Source organism: Synchiropus splendidus, chromosome 5 (assembly GCF_027744825.2).
Source record: "Synchiropus splendidus isolate RoL2022-P1 chromosome 5, RoL_Sspl_1.0, whole genome shotgun sequence".
NCBI classification, from domain to species: Eukaryota; Metazoa; Chordata; class Actinopteri; order Syngnathiformes; family Callionymidae; genus Synchiropus; species Synchiropus splendidus.
The window spans coordinates 9,222,726-9,243,422 of NC_071338.1; the positions used below are offsets into that span (position 1 = coordinate 9,222,726).

General features: G+C 43.0%; 1 protein-coding gene across 5 annotated transcripts in view; it reads right to left on the reverse strand.

Annotated features, from left to right (window-relative positions):
• LOC128759192 (myosin-16) overlaps positions 1-20,697 on the reverse strand; it is a 31,485-nt gene that overhangs the window by 2,747 nt on the left and 8,041 nt on the right. Inside the window, exons 1-15 of one of the 5 annotated variants that reach the window (XM_053865966.1) lie at positions 19,734-20,155; positions 17,940-18,167; positions 15,448-15,552; positions 13,517-13,602; positions 12,345-12,432; positions 6,954-7,010; positions 3,292-3,378; positions 2,682-2,927; positions 2,283-2,400; positions 1,561-1,688; positions 1,288-1,484; positions 1,008-1,140; positions 710-926; positions 511-647; positions 151-254 (exon numbers count right to left, since the gene is read on the reverse strand). In XM_053865966.1, the coding sequence (XP_053721941.1) occupies positions 151-254; positions 511-647; positions 710-926; positions 1,008-1,140; positions 1,288-1,484; positions 1,561-1,688; positions 2,283-2,400; positions 2,682-2,927; positions 3,292-3,378; positions 6,954-7,010; positions 12,345-12,432; positions 13,517-13,602; positions 15,448-15,552; positions 17,940-18,167; positions 19,734-19,862 (2,060 nt within the window). In that variant the 5' untranslated portion in view covers positions 19,863-20,155. Of the gene's footprint in view, positions 1-150; positions 255-510; positions 648-709; positions 927-1,007; positions 1,141-1,287; positions 1,485-1,560; positions 1,689-2,282; positions 2,401-2,681; positions 2,928-3,291; positions 3,379-6,953; positions 7,011-7,480; positions 7,520-8,551; positions 8,648-12,344; positions 12,433-13,516; positions 13,603-15,447; positions 15,553-17,939; positions 18,168-19,631; positions 19,651-19,733; positions 20,156-20,697 lie in introns of those variants that run through there. The other 4 variants (XM_053865970.1, XM_053865967.1, XM_053865968.1 and 1 more) reach the window with 4 other exon arrangements.

Genomic DNA, 20,697 nt, shown 5'->3' on the forward strand with positions numbered 1-20,697 from the left:
AAAACTAACCGATACCAGTGGAAATATAAATGACTCCTTGGAGTTATGTGATAATAATAAGATTCAGCTTTGTATCATGTCACATGAACTGCTGAACAAATTTCAATTATTACACATTGTTTTGTGGCTGATCAAAGTTTGTCCGGGTACCTTGCTGCATCCATCTCTTCCTCCTTCTCCTGAAGTCTTCTTTCCAGGTCTCCTTTGGCCTGAGACAACTCCAGCTGCAGTCTCAGAACCTTAGTCTCTTCAGCCTGGCGAGAAAGAGGAATCCAATGTGTAACCAAGTAAATTGGTTATCAACCTGTCAGTCAGAGCCATTCATGTCAAAGTCTGGTGAGATGTTTTGCAATATTTTGACAGATGAGTCAAATCCTATGTGGTCTCCCAAACTAAATTCAAAAGAAAGGAAAGGAAAATTCAACTGTGTTTGACACGAGTGGTGATGGAGGGCACCAGCTGGAGGCAGTATAATCTACAGTTGATGTGAATACTACAGAACTGCATCACCTCTAATGCTGCCTCAGCTTCTTCCAAAGAGGCTTGCAACTCATCTTTCTCCATCTCTATCTTCTTCTTGGCTTTCTGGAGTTCATGCACACTCTTCCCTCCGTCGGACAGTTGGTCCGTGAGGTCGGTGATCTCCTCTGCAAGAAAAGAAATGTCCACTTGTCGCCCCGCATCATGTCGTGCTTGCATCCAACCGTACCCTGGTAGGCCTTGTTCTCCCGGCGCAGAGCTTCTAACTGCTCCAGAGACTCTTCATGTGCTGTCTTGAGTTTGAAGAGCTCGCTGGCGTGCTGTCTGCTCTCCTTCTGGCAGCCCTCCACCTCGCTCACCAACTCTTCGCACTTCTGCTTCCAGTCAGTCAGCTGCTTCTCCAGCACTCGCTGCTTCTTATCCAGAGCCTGACCGCAGCTGTTGGCCTGCCAGAGAGAAATTCGGAATTCAGTCACTCGGAGGCCATTGACAAAGTGAAGAACCCGTAATCTGATGCGAATCCCCACCTTCTCCAGGTCCATGCACAGCTCCTCCACTTCACCCTGCAGCCTTTGCTTGGTTTTTTCCAAAGAGGAACATTTAGACTGGGTGGCTTCCACGGCCTCTTCGGCCTCTTGAAGGCGCAGCGCCAGCTTTTTCCTGTCAAACACATTCTCTTATTCAGTGTGACTTACTAACCTCCAGTGTGGAGGTTTGTAGACGTGCAGTCCTCCATAAAACAGTTAGTGTTTGCATGTATCCCTCATCCACCACCCTTGTGGGTCAAAAAAGTATGAGCCATTTTACTTTGTCTCTTCCAGCTCGTCCCCGTGCTGGATGGCGTCTGTCTCGTGCTTAGTCCTCCAGTGTGTCACCTCCGTGTTGAGCTTGGAGATGAGGCGCTGCAGCTCCAGCTTGCTCTCCTGTTCCTCCTCCAGCTGCTCCTTCAATACCTCACATTCCTTCCTCACCGTGGTCAGACTGCTGCCCGCGGCCTGTTTGCCCTGACAAACACAACATCTGATGAGTTGAATGGAAGAGACTTCAAAATTCCCACCATCAATTACAACACTTTCTCACCTTGATTTCATCTTCAAGATGCTTTTTCAGATCCTCCACTTCGGACTGAAGGAGAATCTTCGCACGGCTCAGCTGGCTGGCTCTGTTTTCTGCCTCCTCCGTCTGATGGTTCAGGTCTGCATTATCAGCTGGTGTGTCACACAAGTACTCATGAACACAGAAGTCATTTTTGCTTTGACATTCAGAAACAATGCAAGGTTCTTCACATACCACAAAAATGTAACTAAAGTAACTGCGAAACCCTATTCTTCTTAAGCAAATACATTCAACGCTAACAAACTTCTTTCTTTCCATAGCATCTCTGCTCTGTGTGTTTCTTAAAACGCATAAAATATATTGATAAAATAATCTAACACATAACTGAAACCAATATAATCAGTCTACTAGTGTTGCAGTTTAAAATATCCTGATGATGACTAGCAAAACACAGACAGGCATGTTGGCTTGAAAATGCCATCGACGATTTTCAGTTGCGTTATGATGGAGAAAAAAACTCTTTTGTTGATGTTCCAACATTCATGAGACTGTAAAATAGATTAAAATGAAGAGCAAATCAACATAAGGTAATGTAGATAGATGTCAAATAAGAGACTGTCAACTTAATAATAATAATAATAATAATAATAATAATAAATCTGACACATGTTGCATTTCGGACACTGACTGCTTGAATGCAACTGAACCCTTTAACTTCTTCACCAGATGAAAGAAAACAGATGAACCTGTCAGTCTGTTCTTGGAGACGTTGAGCTCAGTCAGTGCCCGCTGCAGTTCATCGGCTCTCCTGTTGGCTTCAGACAGCTGCTCCTCCAGTTTCTTCATCTGGTTGTCAGATGACGACTGCGCGCATAAAAGAGTCTTGTGGAGCTACATTTTCACATTTATGATCGACAAATTGGTAAACAAACTGTATGTAGTAATTTATCAATATTTCTCTGCTGCATATGTGTTGACATGAATAAAAGGAATATACCTGTAAATCTGTGACTTAGTGTTCATAAGTAGTTATTTTATAATAAAAATGACCACGAAATGTTTTCTCTATTTTTGCCAAGCGATCTGGGATCAAGGACAACTGATGGTAGGTCAATAACTCCTTCGTCGAAGAACCTTCGACTGACCTTTGCCTTCTGCAGAGTGTCAAGTGAAGTGGTCATCTCCTCCACCTCCATCCTCAAACTCTGCTTCTCCTTCTCCAGCTTGGCTCTGGTCCGCTGCAGGGCTTCACACTGCTCGCTCAGCTCGGCGCTCATGTCGCTGTGGCGCTTCCTCAGCGTCGCGGCAAGCGCTTCTGACTGGACCGAGGACTCTTCCAGGTCTCGTCGAAGACGTGCGAGCTCCGCTTCACGCTTCTTGTTCACCTCCATCTGCCAAACGCACAGTTATATCAGAGTCTGACGAACCTGAGGAACAGCTTCTTCCCCAACAAAATGACTGAGAAAAAGAGATATCATCCTGACCCCGACTAGCCAGTGACTTCAGATTATCTTCACTTAACTGTTATAAGTTTTGGTGTTGTTCTTTGTTTTACTTTCGTCCACCTGAATGTGAGTCTGACTCGACCAAGTCTCCTGGTCAACCTTGCAAAAAATAGCTTTTCTGCTGCTGAAAGCTAGGTAGTGTGTGCTGTTGCCAGCTACACAGCTTTTCTGGATTGAAGATCTTCTTCATGCTGCAGGACCTGGATTGACATCTCCGGTGTGTTTGTGTGAAGGTCGACATCACGTGTACCTGTGAGGCACTGACTCCTCCCACCTCCTCCAGTCGATCTGTCAGGTCATCCAGCTCTCTGGTTAGATCTGCCCTTTGCTTCTCCACCTGGAAAACACAGGTGAAAACATAATACGATAATCCTTATATCTTCATGATTAAAAACAAATAAATAATAATGTCTGTCTTTAAATGACACACTGATCTGTACTGAAACTGCACATTCAGATTTTGACATTTCACTCCAACTTTGAAAATCAGAGATAATACAGGGAGAATAAGTTGAGCGTAAACTAAAGGCAATGAGCCGACTGTTTGAGATTTGTTGATCCGTGAACTGCCAATGCTTGGATGAAGCTTTGAAAATGTTCCTGGATAAATCAAATATGTAATTGAGATTGAGCTTCCTGACATTTGATCCGCTGCAAATGAACGACGCCCCAACAATGATATCATAAATGCTGTGTCGGCCATCAACTCAGTGTCCTCATGACTGACCTTGACGGCAGTCCTGTATCAGCCACTACAAACATCTGACTTCACGAGTGCCATAAAAGCGTCTTTAATAACACATGTATTGGATCAAACCTGCTGACACATTTATGATCCAGTTGTCCTGTGAAAAAGCTCCTCCTGTCGCACAGATGGAGAGAGTTTATGATGCTGTTCATTACGTGCACAAACACACGCACCCTTAACAGCAGCTTGTGACACTGACGGGAAGAGAGTGAGGTGTGTTAAAGCCTCCCTGACGGCAGCGGAGAGCTGACTAGAAAAAGGGTAAGGTAAATAATGACCACCTGCTGGTCCTGGAGGGATTCATGGACTCGCACCATCACACATAACCTACAGCTTTTTAGATTCTCCTGCAGGATTTGTCTTGTCAATGAGGACCAATAGACTGTTAGAACATGTGTGCAGATGCTAATGTATACTTATTCTTAAACCCCTAAATTACTTTCTGGCCAAGTCTGTTGCTGTGTCTTCAGCCGCGAACCTAAACCGAATCTAAAACAGGCCCGGATTTTGGGACACAAAAAAACAAAACTTCTTTTATGTTGTTACTGTAAATCACAAGGATAAAACAAACTTCTTATAGATTTCGTTGTTGTTCTAGCTGATGTACTGACGTGGATGTGAGCCAAGTTCAACAGAAGTAGCACTTGTATATATATATATATATATATATATATATATATATATATATATATATATATATATATATATATATATATATATATATATATATATATATATATATAGATAGATATTAGAAACATTTCTAGATCATCAGTTTCATAGTGTCACTATCACGTCACGCATGAGGCCCCAGGGGCCACACTTTGCCCAGTCTGACTGGAGTTTATATAGACTTGTTTCCATGGCCATAAAAGTTTTACATATTATCTTATTTATTTTCTGATTTATCTATTTATTTATTTCAAGATGCAACATCATCCAGGTCTAGGTTCAGTGGGCGATAAGCACATGGCTTGTTTTAGATCTGATAGCTGTAGCTACTTCTCTCAGAAGACATGGAAACAATATAGCGTGTGTCTTGATATGATCAACGGGCAAAGGAAGAAAAGATGAGTAAAAATCAACAACAAATCTAAGCTCTGACAAAAAAAAAAAAGAAAAATAAATCCACAAAGCTAAATTCTTTATATAAACTACATCAAACCTGATAAGCACTTCCTACTGAAGGCACTGTCAATAATTACAGGCACTTCAAGCAGCACATCAGTCGTTGAATTTTCTTCCCTGGCATGTAATTCAAAGTGTTAGACCCTTGTCGAGACAACCAGCCACCGCCAATAAATCTGTCGCCACAAAAGAGTTTGGCGTTTTTAAGAACCTGTGTGCATCATGCTAGACCGGAAGATAAAAGGGCATATATTACAGTGTTTATCTGTTAGAAATAAATATCCTTTTTCCTAAATAAAGTCTGTTGAAAAAAAAGGTTGTCTATTCGGAAATAAAAGGTTTGCATCTCAATATTTACTGTGTCTATCATATGTTTAGTGCTTGATATTTTTTGTCCATGAAGAGCAGATTATCAAGAAAACTGTTAGCTCTTAACAAAGGCTACAGCACATCCATCACCCTGTCATTGCTACAAGATCAGGTCGTACAATTCATCCAACGGGAGATAAGGTACTCATTTATAACATAAGAAAAAGATCAATAAAAAAGTTCCTAAATGTCCAAGCTGTCACTAAAGTAATTTAGAGTTTCCCTAAGCTGTTCTTGGACATGTGTATGAGGACCCCAGGCCCCCCTCCTGATGCTATCTCCGTTGTGTGTGACCTGAGAGGCAGAGCCTAACAATAGTGAGCTTGTCCTCCGCAGAGGTATTTCGTGTTTGAGTTCCTGTGAAGACGCAGATAAAGACCTGCATGTCGCTGCCTGCCTCCCTCTCTCTCGCCGGCTCTGGGGGGTTGTTGGATGCAATTGTGGGTTACTACCATTAGAAATACCACCCAGAGTGAGACGAAGTTCACAGCCCCGTCCCTCAGGGCGTCTGTCACTCTACTCAACACTCCAGATGAAACGCGGAGAAACTTTCCGCCTTTGCCGACTGTACCGCGACACGGCGAGGAAAAAACTCTGCGGCTTGAGTACTCAAGCGCTTTAAGAACCTCTCAGATGGAACAACAAGCACTTAAAGCGCCCACCATATAATCCTCATGTAAACCAGACAAATAACTTTACACACTCAACAATGCTTCACTTTCAGCAGCGAGGTGAGGGAGTTATGAGAAACAGAAGGTGGGCTGGAATGATCGTGGGTGTGTGAGTGTGCGCCTGTGTTTAGATGGTGATGGCTGAAAAAGGAAAAGAGGATGTTGGGGCTCCCCTTTACCTCCTGGTTCGTCCTGTATGTTAATCAGAAGCACACGGTGACTCACTGCTGCTTGTTATGACAGGTGCGGATGGTTTGAGGGGACACATGTACCCCACCGGCTGCTGAGGTATCGCAACACTTTCACCGTTCAAGTTTCTCATCTGCCCTGGAGCTTTGGGGTGCATCTGCTCTTGGTTTCATGCAGTGAGGCAGGATCAGGATATTATTATCTGACTAATCCCTCAATTATTTCACTCCAAAGATTCATCAAATGCTGGTTATATATTCAGATTAAAGAGAATTGTTTGTAAAAAAAAAGTATATTTAAATGTGTCTAAAAATGTATATTTAATTTGAGGTATTTTGAGTTTGTTCAGCCTTAGTGAGCAGCTGCTTAAAGAAAAATAAATCAACTTCAATATTTGCACGTGAAATATATCACATTGTCTTTAACACATATTATTAATATATGTTTAAAATAAGTAAATAAATGCCATTGGAGGGATAGAATTCTGCTTGGAGTTTTCATCCATAAAGGGGCCATAGTGGGTGCAGGATTTTTGTTCCAACCAAACAAGCACGCACAGTTTAACCAATCAGGTGTCAGCTGAAACAAGCAGCACCAGCCTGAGAGAGAGCCCTGTTTTAGGTCATGTGTTATACAAGTAACATTGGTTAGTGGCCAATCATTACTGTTGTGTTTAAGTTTGGGGGGAAACAAAATGTCAGACACAAATGTACTAAAAGCTACTAGCACACGTATGGAAGCACATCTTGTGATGTCCTGAGGAAGGCGATGTGTTTTGCTCCACGACATCACTGCACTGTAGCATACCTTGGCTCGCATAGCTCGCTCAGCTTCCAGCTCCTCCTCCAGCTCCTCGATGCGAGCCTGAACACAGACAGGGTTTGATCTGAATTAGAATGAATCCATCAAGAGTATGTCAAGTTCATCGACTCCAAATGAGGTTACGCAGTCGTCGCAGAGATCCGGCGGGTCGTCGCCTCTGGGATTGTTTGCTATTTCGGTGTTGTACTTGTGTGGTCAGCCTTTCTCGTAGACCACGCTGCTCCCTGAGGATTTGGCACGCCTCTCGCTTTTTCCTCAGGTAGCAATTTAGGGTAAGAATGTCTGTAGCCATGGTCATTATCTGTATTTTGACCGTGGGCTGTGTCCGTCCGGGGGACGCAAAAATGCGTTGATGCCATTCTCTCGACATTTGAAGAATTTGTCTGTTTGCTTTCTCATGGTTTGACATTGCCACTTGACTCTGACAGATTTCCTCCCAAACGGTATCATGGCCTGAAACTCAGGGTCATGACGGTGATCCAGTCCTGAACTAGGCGCATGCTTTGCTGCACCTGAACAAGCTCTCGTCGGTCCCAAACCAGCAACAGCTCGCTAACATAACACAGCATTCCACCTCCAGCAGGACCCTGGATGGATTCTTCTGCATACATGGACTGTCAGGATAGACAAGTGTGTGTCAACTGTGAGTCAGGTATTTATTTCTATCTTGCTGTTTATCTCAGCTGAAACTGAAAACTAGTTCTTTCTTTTAACAGCCTGGAAATTAGATAGATAGACAGACAGATCGATCGATAGATAGATAGATAGATAGATAGATAGATAGATAGATAGATAGATAGATAGATAGATAGATAGATAGATAGATGGACAGACAGACAGACAGACAGACAGACAGACAGATAGATAGATAGATGATAGATAGATAGATAGATAGATAGACAGACAGACAGACAGACAGACAGACAGACAGACAGACAGACAGACAGACAGACAGACAGACAGACAGATAGATAGATAGATAGATAGATAGATACATGCATAGATAGATAGAAAAACATTGGGAAAAAGCTCCATCAGTGTCACCAATAAATGAAGGTGAAATAATGCAGGACACCAAGGAAAGTGGATGAATACAATCCAACTCCCATAAATGTCTATTACATTTCAGAAAAATCATGATGTGAGTTATTTCCTCTTTAATCGACCCGTCAATCAATATTTATACAGCTCTAAATTAAGTGTTACGCCGCCCTCTAGGACTCAAATTGCCTGCAATCAAATCGATCCAGTATAATTTCAGGAAATAAATCCAGAGACTTGTCATATGAGTGAGTCATCGTACTGTCTATTCAGGTGCCAGCGAGGCTTTAGAGCGGCCAATAAAACGTGTTGTCAGTTTAACTTCTCCATGTCGTGTCACGCTCGGCTCAGATCTCTGGGCTCAGGATGTAAGTGTGAGTAGATCCATATCTCCAGGCCACTCGCAACTCTCTATCCACAGCGACACATTGTTCCACACACAGGTCAGAACAGGAGAAGCTCCATCAAACGTCTTTATATCTGAACAAAACTCAAAGGTAGCAGGTCGGGAAGCGTTAATTCCAAAGCAAAGATGTACTCACATGCCAGCACAGGACCTCTGCAGAGAGAACCGCCATGGTGAGGCAGCAGCAGCCCGACTGACTCGGTCTCTCTCACACATCCAAACACACACTCACAGAATCCCTAAAGCATTGCACTGTCCACACCCCCCTGTGCACGCACACCCCTTCTCTCTCTTCCCCACACATTAACAGCTCCACTTGATCTGTTTCTGGTTAAACATTTCTGTCTAAATCCTTCACCTCAAAACAGGCCGAGTGAATGCTCATGATTGACTTATTCTAGACGCAAATGTTACACATGCACCTCAGAAATCACTCTTCTCAACGAACTTGACCGTTATCGAAAATGATCGGAGGCCGATTCGTCTCGCGGGGATGTATTCTAATAACAAATAGCAGCGAAGGGCCTGGTGGGTTTGATCCCCATAATTGTATATGCTTAAAGTTATAGCTGTCGTTTCCCCCCGCTGCTCTCTGAAACCAAAATAATTGTCCAACAATTGCAATCAGATGTGGCCTCGCGGCTGAGCTCTCTCTCATGTCTGAGGGGATTGTCAGCAGTGTGGGTCTTTGTATCCTGTGTGATCCCCGCGGTCTCTTGAAAGGGGAATCAAGAGCCAAACAACTGGAAGTCCTGCCTCTGAACCAGGAGAAGGAGCCTTGCAGGTCCCCAGCTGTGCACACTGTACACACATGATCAGAAGACACAGGACTCTGTCCGAGCCAAGTGGGGGGGGTTAGTTCAAAGATGCAGCACTAAGTAGTGGAGTTGCAGAGCGACAGATGGTTAGAATTCAAGCTTATTTGGTCCCATTCTTAATAAGGTATCGCAGCTGAATTAAAAGGGATGTGCTATATTCTTATTTTTGGCACGGTCAAACGCATTTCAAATGTTTGTATTTGTCAAGTTACATTCACTCATCTTCCCCCACTTTCCCCTTGGGGGTACAACGCCCCTTTTTACGCAAGTGGTGGGAGACAGACGCACCTCTGAACTTTTTTGAGCTACCTTGTGTGTGTCATGGGCTGTGGGAGGAAACCAGAGTACGTTACCACGCAAGCACAGAGAGAGCACACAAACTCTACACAGAAAGGCCCGAGTTTGTCCCAAGCTGGCAGTGAACCTGCAACCTTCTTGCGGTGAGGCTGTGCTAACCACTACTCCAACAAGTTATACTCAAGTTTACTACCATGACCGCCCACAACAAAAAGTGAATTACCAGAGGAGCAAGAGAAGCTTTGAGCTTGTTGTTTTTTGCAGTGCAAGTGTTGGCAAACCAGGTGACTGACATGCTCTGACGTAATTTCTTTTGTTCTTGACCCACATTAGTTCCCCCACAAATCACAATGACCGTTTCAGTCATTCCACGGTTATTTGTTTTTCACTGCGTGGGAGACGCTCTGTTTCTTTACAGCTGCTGTCGTTTCTAGTAATACATTCAAAAACAAGTTTAGACGACTGAGCCTTTGTCGCTGAAGATGAACACGACCTCATCTTCCAGGAAAAACTAGCGACGCAGCAGTCAAGTCGTGACGCTCTTTTGCTAGAGTTACATGAACACACGTACAGTACGACTAGTGAAGTCACTAGAACTGTAGTCAGAGCATGTGTGGCAGACAGAAAGTCTTTGGTTGGCAAAACCATGGATGTCCTTGGATGGACTGCTTCAGTCCATGGAAACATCTGCTCTAAGCAAAATTGCCATCAGGGAGAAAGTGAGTGTCATTCTCTAGATGATCACAGTGACCGTTAACGGTGCTGTATAACTACTTTACAACTGCATAATAAAACCATTAAGGGTGTTGTAAGAAAGCATGACCGTGGGCCAGCGACCCCTGCGGTATTCCCTTCCAGCCACCCATTGAAATTACAGCACACTAAAAAGACAGACATGACTTGGTCCACAAACACAATATTTAATATGAATTGTTCAAGGCTGTTGTGAAGCCAGCAAACAAAAATTCATTATTTACTATCACACCATGGTATCAGATACTGTGGTAATATCATAGTTTGGCTTTACTATTTAATCTTCGGTATGTGGAGGAGACAAAACACCAGACGGTTCAGGATACCACTATGATGTTTTCACTCACACTAACACAAGATGTGAGACTGAAACTCCAGCCTGTATCTACAGCCAGACATCCATCTGAGGAAGTCACAAAGCCAGCAGTGCAGTAGCATGACAGCAGGGCGTTTGCAGGTAATGAAAGCCAAGAGACGGTGAGACAAACTATGGAAAAATAAATAGACATGCAACACATAATTCTGTTATTAACTATTGCAGGACCAGCTGTTAGAAGAACACAATAGTTGCATGCTCAAGAGTACTCAAACAGAGACAACGTTGAGCATCTCAAGGCGAGTGGTGAGGAACAGATGGGTGCCATAATCTCCCCATCTGGATTTGAGTCTGCCACTCGTTCCACTTCCAATTGAAGGCTGAAAAACCTTTCAGCTGACATCTTGTCTAGATAGCAAAACTAGCCAGCTTCAAAGCAGTAAAGGGCGTCACTATTTTGATGGTGATGAATGAACCGGGGTTAAATTTAGCAGCAACGGCGGACTGGCCTCGGTAGGTAGCGTTTTTTTACTGCCCGGTACTTTGGAGAAAAAGATGTTGACTCGGTTGACCCGACTGACCTTGGTCTGGGTGGCGGCTACCCAGCAAAGTGGGGCCAGTCTCTTGATTCATATAGCATCTCAAAGCTGAATATTGTTTGAAAAAGACATTGTCTTATTACTTACTAAAGTAAGTTATGTCACATGTTTACGCCCACGATGAGTGCTCCCAAAATGACACTCTATAACCATGTGTAATAATAGCATGCCATTTACTTAATCTAGCCAAGGGTATTCTTTTTCACCACTTCAATGTTGGGATGTTCATGACTGAGAGTATCCGGAATGGACATCTATGTATGGAATCCAGATCATAGGTAATGACTGATACAGTATTCCAAACAGAGAAGCAATTGATGAGCGGGTGCATGTCTAAATTTTGGGTAACGTTAAGGCAAAGACGGGCAAAGGAAACGCCTGTAGCATTTGACTGAGAGTCTTTTTTTCCCCTTTATTGCCAGTAAGAATCATTCGCTGTGATGCTTAGCAACCACAGCACTGAGAAAGTCCCGACCAATTTCTGTTTCTGTGGGGAAGCAAGGAAGTTCCCCACCAAAACACTGTATTTAGTTTCACTTGTGGTTTTTCACAAATACTCTGCATCTAGATGTATATTTCCAGAGCGGAACCATAGGATCCATTGTGCTCTTCGTGATTCATAGAAGGCCATTCCAAGAACAGGCTGCGGACAGAGGGAGATGTTATCAAAGAGAGTAGGTATCTTGGAAAAAGACACATTATTAAATGTGTCCAAAAGAAGTTTAGAATTAGAAGCTGTAGACGGAAGCCACATACCAGCTTTGAGTCTGGTGCACAGGTAAAGGATCCTTTGTGCTTGAGATTTAATGTACAGACAGGCAGTTTTCATGAACAGGTGTGTATGCAATATTACCTACAGCTAAATGATGGGACCGAGCAAAACATCCAAAAGGAAGGTCAACCAAATTTCGAAAAGCCTGGAACTTATTCATTCACAGAGCATTTCATTTTAGTGATAATGATGGATGATTTTATTGAAAAAGTCCCTCCGTCAACCTCCTTGTCGTGTCATGAATTCAAAATTTTCATCTCCAAAAACAAGCGGAGCAAATGGCTTTAAATTGTAAACCCATATCAGACTATGCATCTCAGTTTAAACAAGTGCCGCTCCTGATGTGCGCTCACACCGCAGGAAACACGTCTTACCTGTTGCCCCATGCTTTTCCTCTGCAGCTCCACATTAGGAACGTCTGCCTGCAGCTTGGTGCTGGTTCTGCTCATGTCCAGGTCCTTCCTGCAGTGAAGAGAGCAGCAACACCATACATAAATGTCTACAATGTTAACAAGAGATCAAATCCTTTAAAGAGACAAGAGAGAGTGCAGTGTTTCTGTGTGTATTCAATGAAAAGACAAGATTACTGTATATTCAGGGCATCAGAGGAAAAGATTGAATGAATTCAAAAGGTGTTGATCTCGTCAGATTAAGAATAATAATTTTTTTTGCCCTTAAAATGTGCAGTAACTATTTTTAAAATTGCAAATGCTATTGATATGGAAGATAGGATTTTCATTTAAACAATATCTATAAAGAAAAGGAGGGAAGGAGTCTTTACCCATTTGTGCCCATTGAAAATCTGATACTTCTCATTTCACACAAAACAAACCCAAATCTTGCTTGGAATCCATGATATGACGTTATATATGACGTTCTCCGTGGCAGCTCCAGACTGTGTCACGTGCTCAGTCTGCACTCATCCATTAGGGGCATGAACCAATGGCTAATCTGCTCTAATCCCAGCGTCCTCCAGCAAATGCCTCCATGAACTATAGTGGCCTGGTTATTTCATTGGCCTGTGGCACAGGGGTAGGTGGTATGTAAGGTGTACGGCATCAGCAGGAGAAAGTTGGCCCACAGTTGGGATTAGACTTTGCCGGCATGCCGCAGTGACACCAGTGGGTGGCTTGACGTGGGTAGACTGACTGAGAAATATTCATCTGTCAATGATTACCTGAACTTTCCTTGTGTTGTGAAGCAGTGGCGACCCAAAACGCCACGAGGCGCTGTGGTCCGCTGATGTCTGAGGTCTGCAGACACCTCATGCTATACTGCTAGTGCTCAGGGCACAGAGGCTATGTGCGGAAGCCACCAAAAATTTGCCGTAGAGGATGAGGACAGTGAGATGGTCTGTGGCCTGTGATTTTCACCTGTTATTTCTTTCATTTGCACCAGTGAAACTAATAGCGCCTACACAACCGTTGCAGATCACTGCCAAAATACATATTGGAACACAATTTTGAAGAGTTTACCACATTGTTGATCCAGCCTTTAATATACAGGATTTGTACTTTGGTCACTGATCATGGAATATCAAACTCACTGCTTGGCAAGATCGTCTCGTCCACTCTTGTTGGTCGCTCCGAGTCTCTCCTCCACTACGTCTTTCCTCCATCTCTGGTTTGATGCCTGATAACAAATGTACCCTTATTACTCTCTGAACAACATTACACACACACAACATGGGCCATTCTCAAACGTTTTGATAAATTCTTGTTCTGGCATAGACATTTACAGCAACAAAAAGTGATCAAATTCTGACTCACGACAAAAGAAAAAATGAAAACAAAACAGAGTCTAATGTGTACAGTGGCATCTGAATACACCACACAAGTCAGTATCTGGTTTCTGAGTGTTCGTGTGGTGCAAACTATAGTCATCAGACGTGCGTGTCGCGGGTCATAGACGAGATGCACGATCTGAATGTCATGGTCTTGAGACCTGGTGGAAACGCTTGGTAGAGTAGTTGGACACCTCTGTCCATCAACTGTCAAATGACATTACAGCAGCCAGCATGCCAATGCCTCGCTGCCTCATAACTGTAGGCATCTGTGGCATCTCGACAGATCAAATGCACTTTTTGCAATGACTTTTTATTATCCCCAGACTGAGGAGTGGTCACGACACGGTTGTGCTACTTGTCTGGAAGACACGGACGGTTCACCCTCGGTAATAATCTCACTGGGTAAAACGCAAAACAATAGGAGCGTAACATAATGTGTTGCGCTCATAATTTTGTTCAGTAGATCCACAATGTGATGCCAATGTTATGTAAGTGTAAAGAAACTCATGTTGCCACATGAATGCAAAGCTAACATCTTAATATTATTGAGTGAACTGAGCAAGGGTTCTGATCAAATACGGAGGGAGTAACTGCTACAGTTTCAACCTGCTGTATAGGTTAAGAGCTGCGTAGAGACACTTCATCAGAGGTGGATGAAAGTTGGCATAGTCAGCTACACTATTTTCATTGCTGTAGCAGTGGCGTGTTGCTGTCCAATTACGCACAAACAACACATACACATCTCAACAACAACATAGCGTCGCAGTCCCCATGTGTCTGTGCCTACTACTACTACTTATCATAACACTTGTATATATAGTCCATATGCAGATTTGAGCCTGTCTCATATTACTGCGTGGCCAACCCAGCTAACACTTGGCTGAGAGATCTGAAGCTTTTTCATGCCTTCTGTCACTGCACCATGATTTGGAAATGGGCCTCAGGGAAGTCAACAGGAGATATTTGAGATTTAAATGCCTTTGTAAATATTTATTCACATCATCAGCTTGCATCTGCAGCCAGCTCTTCGATCTGGTCAGTATTTCTGACCCTCTCGTCTTCACTCAGCATGACTGCAGAGCATCAACAGTGAGTCTGGCCCGCACATGTGTCCCAAAACCACGCTGACTCCTATCATCTGTGAGCCACATTGAGACTTCCAAAGACCTTGGGAATAATGTGGAGCACTTGCTCTGTGGTTGGATGTGACAGATTGACCCTTCCTATCAGCAGAGAGTTTAATGCAATCTAAGGCAGGTTTTCAATAGATTAAACTGTACGTATCTTTTTTTGCAACACGCAATAGCATGAAACCTGCCGCTGATAAGCCTGATCATCACATCTGTAATAAATGTTCAATGTTTAACTTTCTATTTGCCAGAAGGATGTCGGGACTGATCATCTTTACAAAATACAGAAAGGGGCTGCGGGTTGTTACGGAGCGCATGTACTACACAGACCAACAATAAGGCAGGTCTGACCTTATCACGTCTTCCTCAAAATGAGATTTAATCCACAACTTGGCTGAGAGGTTTTGCGAATACTTAGAAAGGCACTGAGGCAACCTATTGTTATTTTCACTCAGATGAGAGAGCAGCCGAGGAGCACACAACCATGATATAAGCAGGTGTTTGTGCTTTTCATTCCTCACAAAAGGTTCCCCAGTTGTTGGTCTGAAAAACCAGTCTCACCTGGCTTGGCCCCACCAGATGTTCCTTCTCTTCCCGCAGCTTCTTAAGTGCTTCGTCCTTCTGGATTAGCTGCTCCAGGAGCCTCTTCACTTCACTTTCTGATGACTAGGAAACATAGTGAACAGTTCAGTCGTTGCATGATGTGAGTTACGAAACACAGCTTCAACTGCATTTTCATCCTTAAATTCCCGTGCATTTACGTTGCCTGGCAGTTTTTTTTTTATCTGCTGTGTGTTTTCAGAAACAGATGCTGATCTGTTTTCTTCTGCAGTATTTTCTCTGTTTTCTGGCTCAACAAAGTTATAGTTCTGTGAATTCCTGGTTTGCATTGTGAAACTAATGAGACAAGTGTGGGTGACTTTGAAGAGATGATGTAGTATTTCAAAGTCTGAAATTAATGCAATATAAATGTCCAAACTCATGTCAATTCAGATTCAAAGATGTGATCAAACGTATTTTATTCAATATTAATGATTGATTGCAGATAGAGACAGATCTCACAACCGTCATTTGGTCTTATGAACAGCAGAGAATATAAAGAAAAGGTCATGAATATTGTTAGGGAGAAGAAATAGAAGAAAAGTGAGTAGGACGAGGAGACGGCCGAGTATTGAAGTTCAGGAAAGTATTGGGAAAAGATGAAAGGAAGGAACAAAACTGTGGGATAAACAGAGAGATGAGAGAGCAGTGAGAGAAAGAGGGGACCACGATGGTGGACCAGGTAGATGAAGAAATGAAAAAGGTGGAAGTGAGGGAAGCTCTTAAGAGGATAGAGATTGGGAAGGCAGTAGGCCCAGTCAGCGTCCTATTAGGGCAAGCTTCAGTGAACATCATGGCCAGACTGATCTATGATCTTGAAGGCTGAGATATGACAAGTGGAGGAAGACAGTTCTGGGGCAGATTTTGTATGAACATAGGGGGTTCTCACAATTCGTAACTTTAGAGGGATAATTCCATGGTCACATCATAAAGGTGTTTCAGGAGATGTCAGCCACTGCAGCTGCCTGCAGAGGAAGAGCACATCCTCACGTTGTGTACTCTGAGGGTGTTGATAGAGAAGCAGAGAGAAGGTCAGAAGGCGTGGCACTGGCTCTGTGAGGGTCCAGAGAAAGCCTTGAGAGGAGCTTTGATAACGCATCAGGTGCATGAGAAATGTATGAGTGACAGAGGGCCAATACTAAAAATAAATGAATGGAAAAATGAATAAAGAAGTAAAAAAAGGCCTAAAATCCCATCATTGGAACAAACTATTAGGTTGTATATATATATATATGGCTATAGTGATCTGTAGGAAGAGTAGAGATGAGCTGAAGGAGATCCTGGAGAGGTGGAGCTGCTAGCTGGAGGAAAGAGGAATGAAGGTCAGTAGAAGCAAAACACATTAGTGTTAAGTGAGAGAGGAGCGGTTAAGTAACAGGGGACTGAAGAAGTGAAAACAGATCAGTCCAACAAAATAATGGACAGAAAATAAAGAGGGGCGTACAGCAGTGTGGAATGGGTGGAGATGACAGAAGAGTGGCAGCTAGTCTACGGGGAGCTGCCATGATGAATGGTTTGGAGACCGTAGCCTGATGCAAGTTTCGTGTGTCAATGTAAAAAAACAACTAATGCAGTTGCAGCATCCGGGGCTTGCAGCCAATAATACGGCGACCTGTTCTCGACTCTCAACAAACAACATGGTGCTGCAAAAGGCAGATATACCAGTTCATACACTTACTGATGCAGCATCTCAGTCAAAAGTGACATAAGTCCCTTTTAAATGTTCAAAATCCAAAAGAAAAATGTGTTTTTTTTTCAGTGTTTTGTGATGGAAATCCAACTACATATTAAATGAACAGTTGTATAATGACGGCTGTCGCATTCCAGAGCAGAGATAGCATCTTAATCTGGTACAGCACCTCATTGAAGCAGATAAAAACACTTGGTTGGAGGCAGAGAAGCGCTTAACATGTCTCAACAGAGGCCATCCAGATCCATTAATCAAGAACCACTCTGGACGTCAGGAAGACTGACATTCCATCAGTCTGAGTGCGAAAAGTTTAAATTCTAGATCAAGCTGTAATTACTCGAGTTACAAGTGCTTTTAGAAGTGTCCCTTAAGGCGCTTTATGAAATGGAAAAATGTTTTATGCGCTTCATTCTCCCAGTGTGTAGGAATGAACAGGCAGCCATTTGTTTTCCTCGATTTGACTTCTGTTGACTTAAAGCTTAATAACAGAGGTAATAAAGCAGGGTCATTCAATTTCTACAAATTCACCTCTAATTTTAAGGTTACTACTACTACTACTACAACTATGCTAAAAAGCTTATTGACACCAATGAAACATTTCTCTTCATCATTCCCCACTAAGGGTTTCTGCTTCTGTTTAGCTGGAAATAAATGAAACAAATGACATACAAAAATCTTTCAAATACATTTAAAAAAGCAGTTTTTAATCCCTCGACTGTGCTGGAACTTTTCTCAAAACTGTGGAGATCTCAACGTGTTCTACCTGTTTATCACGGTCAGATGAAGCGAGCGCGCTCTCCAGGTCGTCCAGGTCCAGTCGGAGGTTGCTGCACTCGACCTCCAGACGATCCCTTTGTAACGCCAGTTGAAGCGAGCAGGCCTCTTCTTCCTCCAGTCGGTCCGACAGGCCCGAGAGCTGCCTCTCCAGCTCACAGCGGGTCTTCTCCAGCTCGTCACAGCGCTGCTCCGAGGCCTGAAGACGCTCCTGCTCCTGCAGTCAGTCAAAATATCACCATGAGTGTTTGATTTACAAATTTTATTACTGTGTCCTGTCTTGCAACTGGTGAGCTGACTCGAAGTGAAATAAGCATGTTTTGTATTTTTGAAATCTGAAGCAGACTGTGACCTGTTTGTGAAGACAAAGATCCTATTGATGGATAAGCAAAGATATTAAAAAGGAACAGACAAATCATTGTTTTTCAGAAGGGACCTTGCCTTCCCCGAAAGTCTTTGTTATCCCACCCACACCTTCTTTCATCAATTCAGCAGTGACAAGAAAAGATGACTTGTTTGACAAGTTCAAACGGGGAGCAGATATGTAGGTCAACATTTAGTTTAAGTAAGACCTGCTGTGACCACATGAACTAATACGCAGGGGTAAGTTATTCAGGTTAGAAACATTTGTAAAAAAAACATTTCAACTAAAACCCTTTTCATACGAACACACTGTAGTGTGTTAAGCATTTACATTAATTGAATGAATTAATATTTGTCTTTATCAACATATTCATTCATTCATTCATACGCAGTTCCACTACACAAGCTGATCTACCACAAAACAACTGTGAAACTGTGTTAATGTCATGACATATTAAACGTAACATAGATCATGGTAAGGGAATGTCAGTTGACCCTCCCTTGAAAAAAAAAAAAAAAACTTTGTCAGCGCGCAGGGAGCAAATGTTGTCCCTATTATGTTCCACCTGCTTTTCATTGAATGACACTGTCCTGCCGGGGCTCCACCAATATTTCATACAATGACACTGGTATGTTTGTCTGTAAATTTAAATTCAGTCTTTGTCATCATTGTATCCTGCTCATGTGTGTCTCCATGTATCGCTACACAGTCAGTCACAGTAAGTCATATATTTGACTCGAACAACTAAGCGTATATACAGAATTTGTGACAATGAAAATCAACTGAAGATCAATGGAAAATCTAAGTGTTGTTTAATCTCATTGTTTAGAAATATAGTACTAAATACATATATATCTAAATAAGGTACAGAGGTGAAAATGGTCAACTTTGGTTGTGTTTGTTTTTGCTACCATGTCATTTCAATATATTTTACATTTGTTTATATTGGACCCCTTCAGGTTCCCTTGTTGGTTAAAAAAAAAAAAAAAGAAAAAAAGCACAGCTAAAATAGACAAAAACTGACTGATCTTTTTGATCAGCTTCTCTCATTATTGTTTTTGTCATTTGAAAAATTGAAATAAATAAACAAGAATCTAATCCTAATCCATAGACGTAGACTGTAAAACAGACATTACAAAACCAGAGAAAATAATGGCAACTCGCAACAACCCTCTCCATGCTCTGCGTTTATGACCAAGCAATAGAGAAGCGAAACACAGCATAATTGAGTTGGATGTTTGCAGCTCGTGGTGAGTCCACACCCACTGTTTTGATCTGAACAATGGCTGCTGATTTGACTTGCAAATGACAGCTCACCGCTTGGAAAGACTCCAAACCAGACTTTGAACTGCGGCATGCGAGTGATCTCATTGCAGATTTCATCAGAACTATTCCTTGTTTTTGTTAAATGTACCCAACTGTTGAGCCGTTGTCCAATGTCGTGCTGAATCCATCCCAGTCTAGATCTTCAGCTTCTGGTTCCGCTCCAGGATCTGACTGATTCCTGCTGGGCTCGTCGTCGAGGGAAGGGCTGCTCGCTGACATCATCAGGGAGATGCCTTCTTTAATCTTGACACATCCAGATCTCTCTGTGCGCCGCGCGACACACAAATGTTTAGGTGGTTCCAGGTGGACCGTCACTGATTCTTGTCGAAGTGCAGCACTGGTCTGAACAAGCAAATCTTCTTCCCAAAGCAGCTCTTTCTCCACACGGCGGTTAATCTGTCATCCGCTTTCTGTCTCAGTCTTCTCTGGCAGACGTTTCCTCTCCTCTCAATCAACCCTCCATTTTTATTGGAGGGTGTTGCGGTATGCTCCTGAAATCCAAACAACCTGTTCCATACGTGTCCTTCTGGGCTTCTGGACTCTAAAAAATGATGCCTCTGTCCTGGCCGCAGCAGTCTCCTCCCCCACACGCAGGTGCCTCGCGCTTCACACAAAGGTTCTCCAGATTAATAACCGCTGGTGTTGAGTTTCATATAAGGAGGCGGACAGTCCTTCGAGGTCCTGCTGCTGAGGCCCATCCAGGCATCAGCAGAACCATAAAGTAAGAGTCCAGAGTCCAACATGGCCAGTCTCTTCTCAGTTTACATTATAACATGCGATGAATGTCTGGTTCGCCCACATGGTCACCCACAGGGCCACCGCATTCATCTGTCCAAGAACAACAGGCCGGATTGTGTTTATGTGATGACATTTTGAATTGAGCGTCACAACTTATGACCACAAGAATCTGGCCAGAGTACAGAGAAAGAAACTGCATTTGGAATGAATCGGAATTCAAATCCATGACTGCTTCCAGCTATTTCCATTTTAACTGAGGAAACACAGAGTGTCAAAAGCTTTTCGAAGGTTGTTAGAGATGGGACTCTCGTCACGCGCC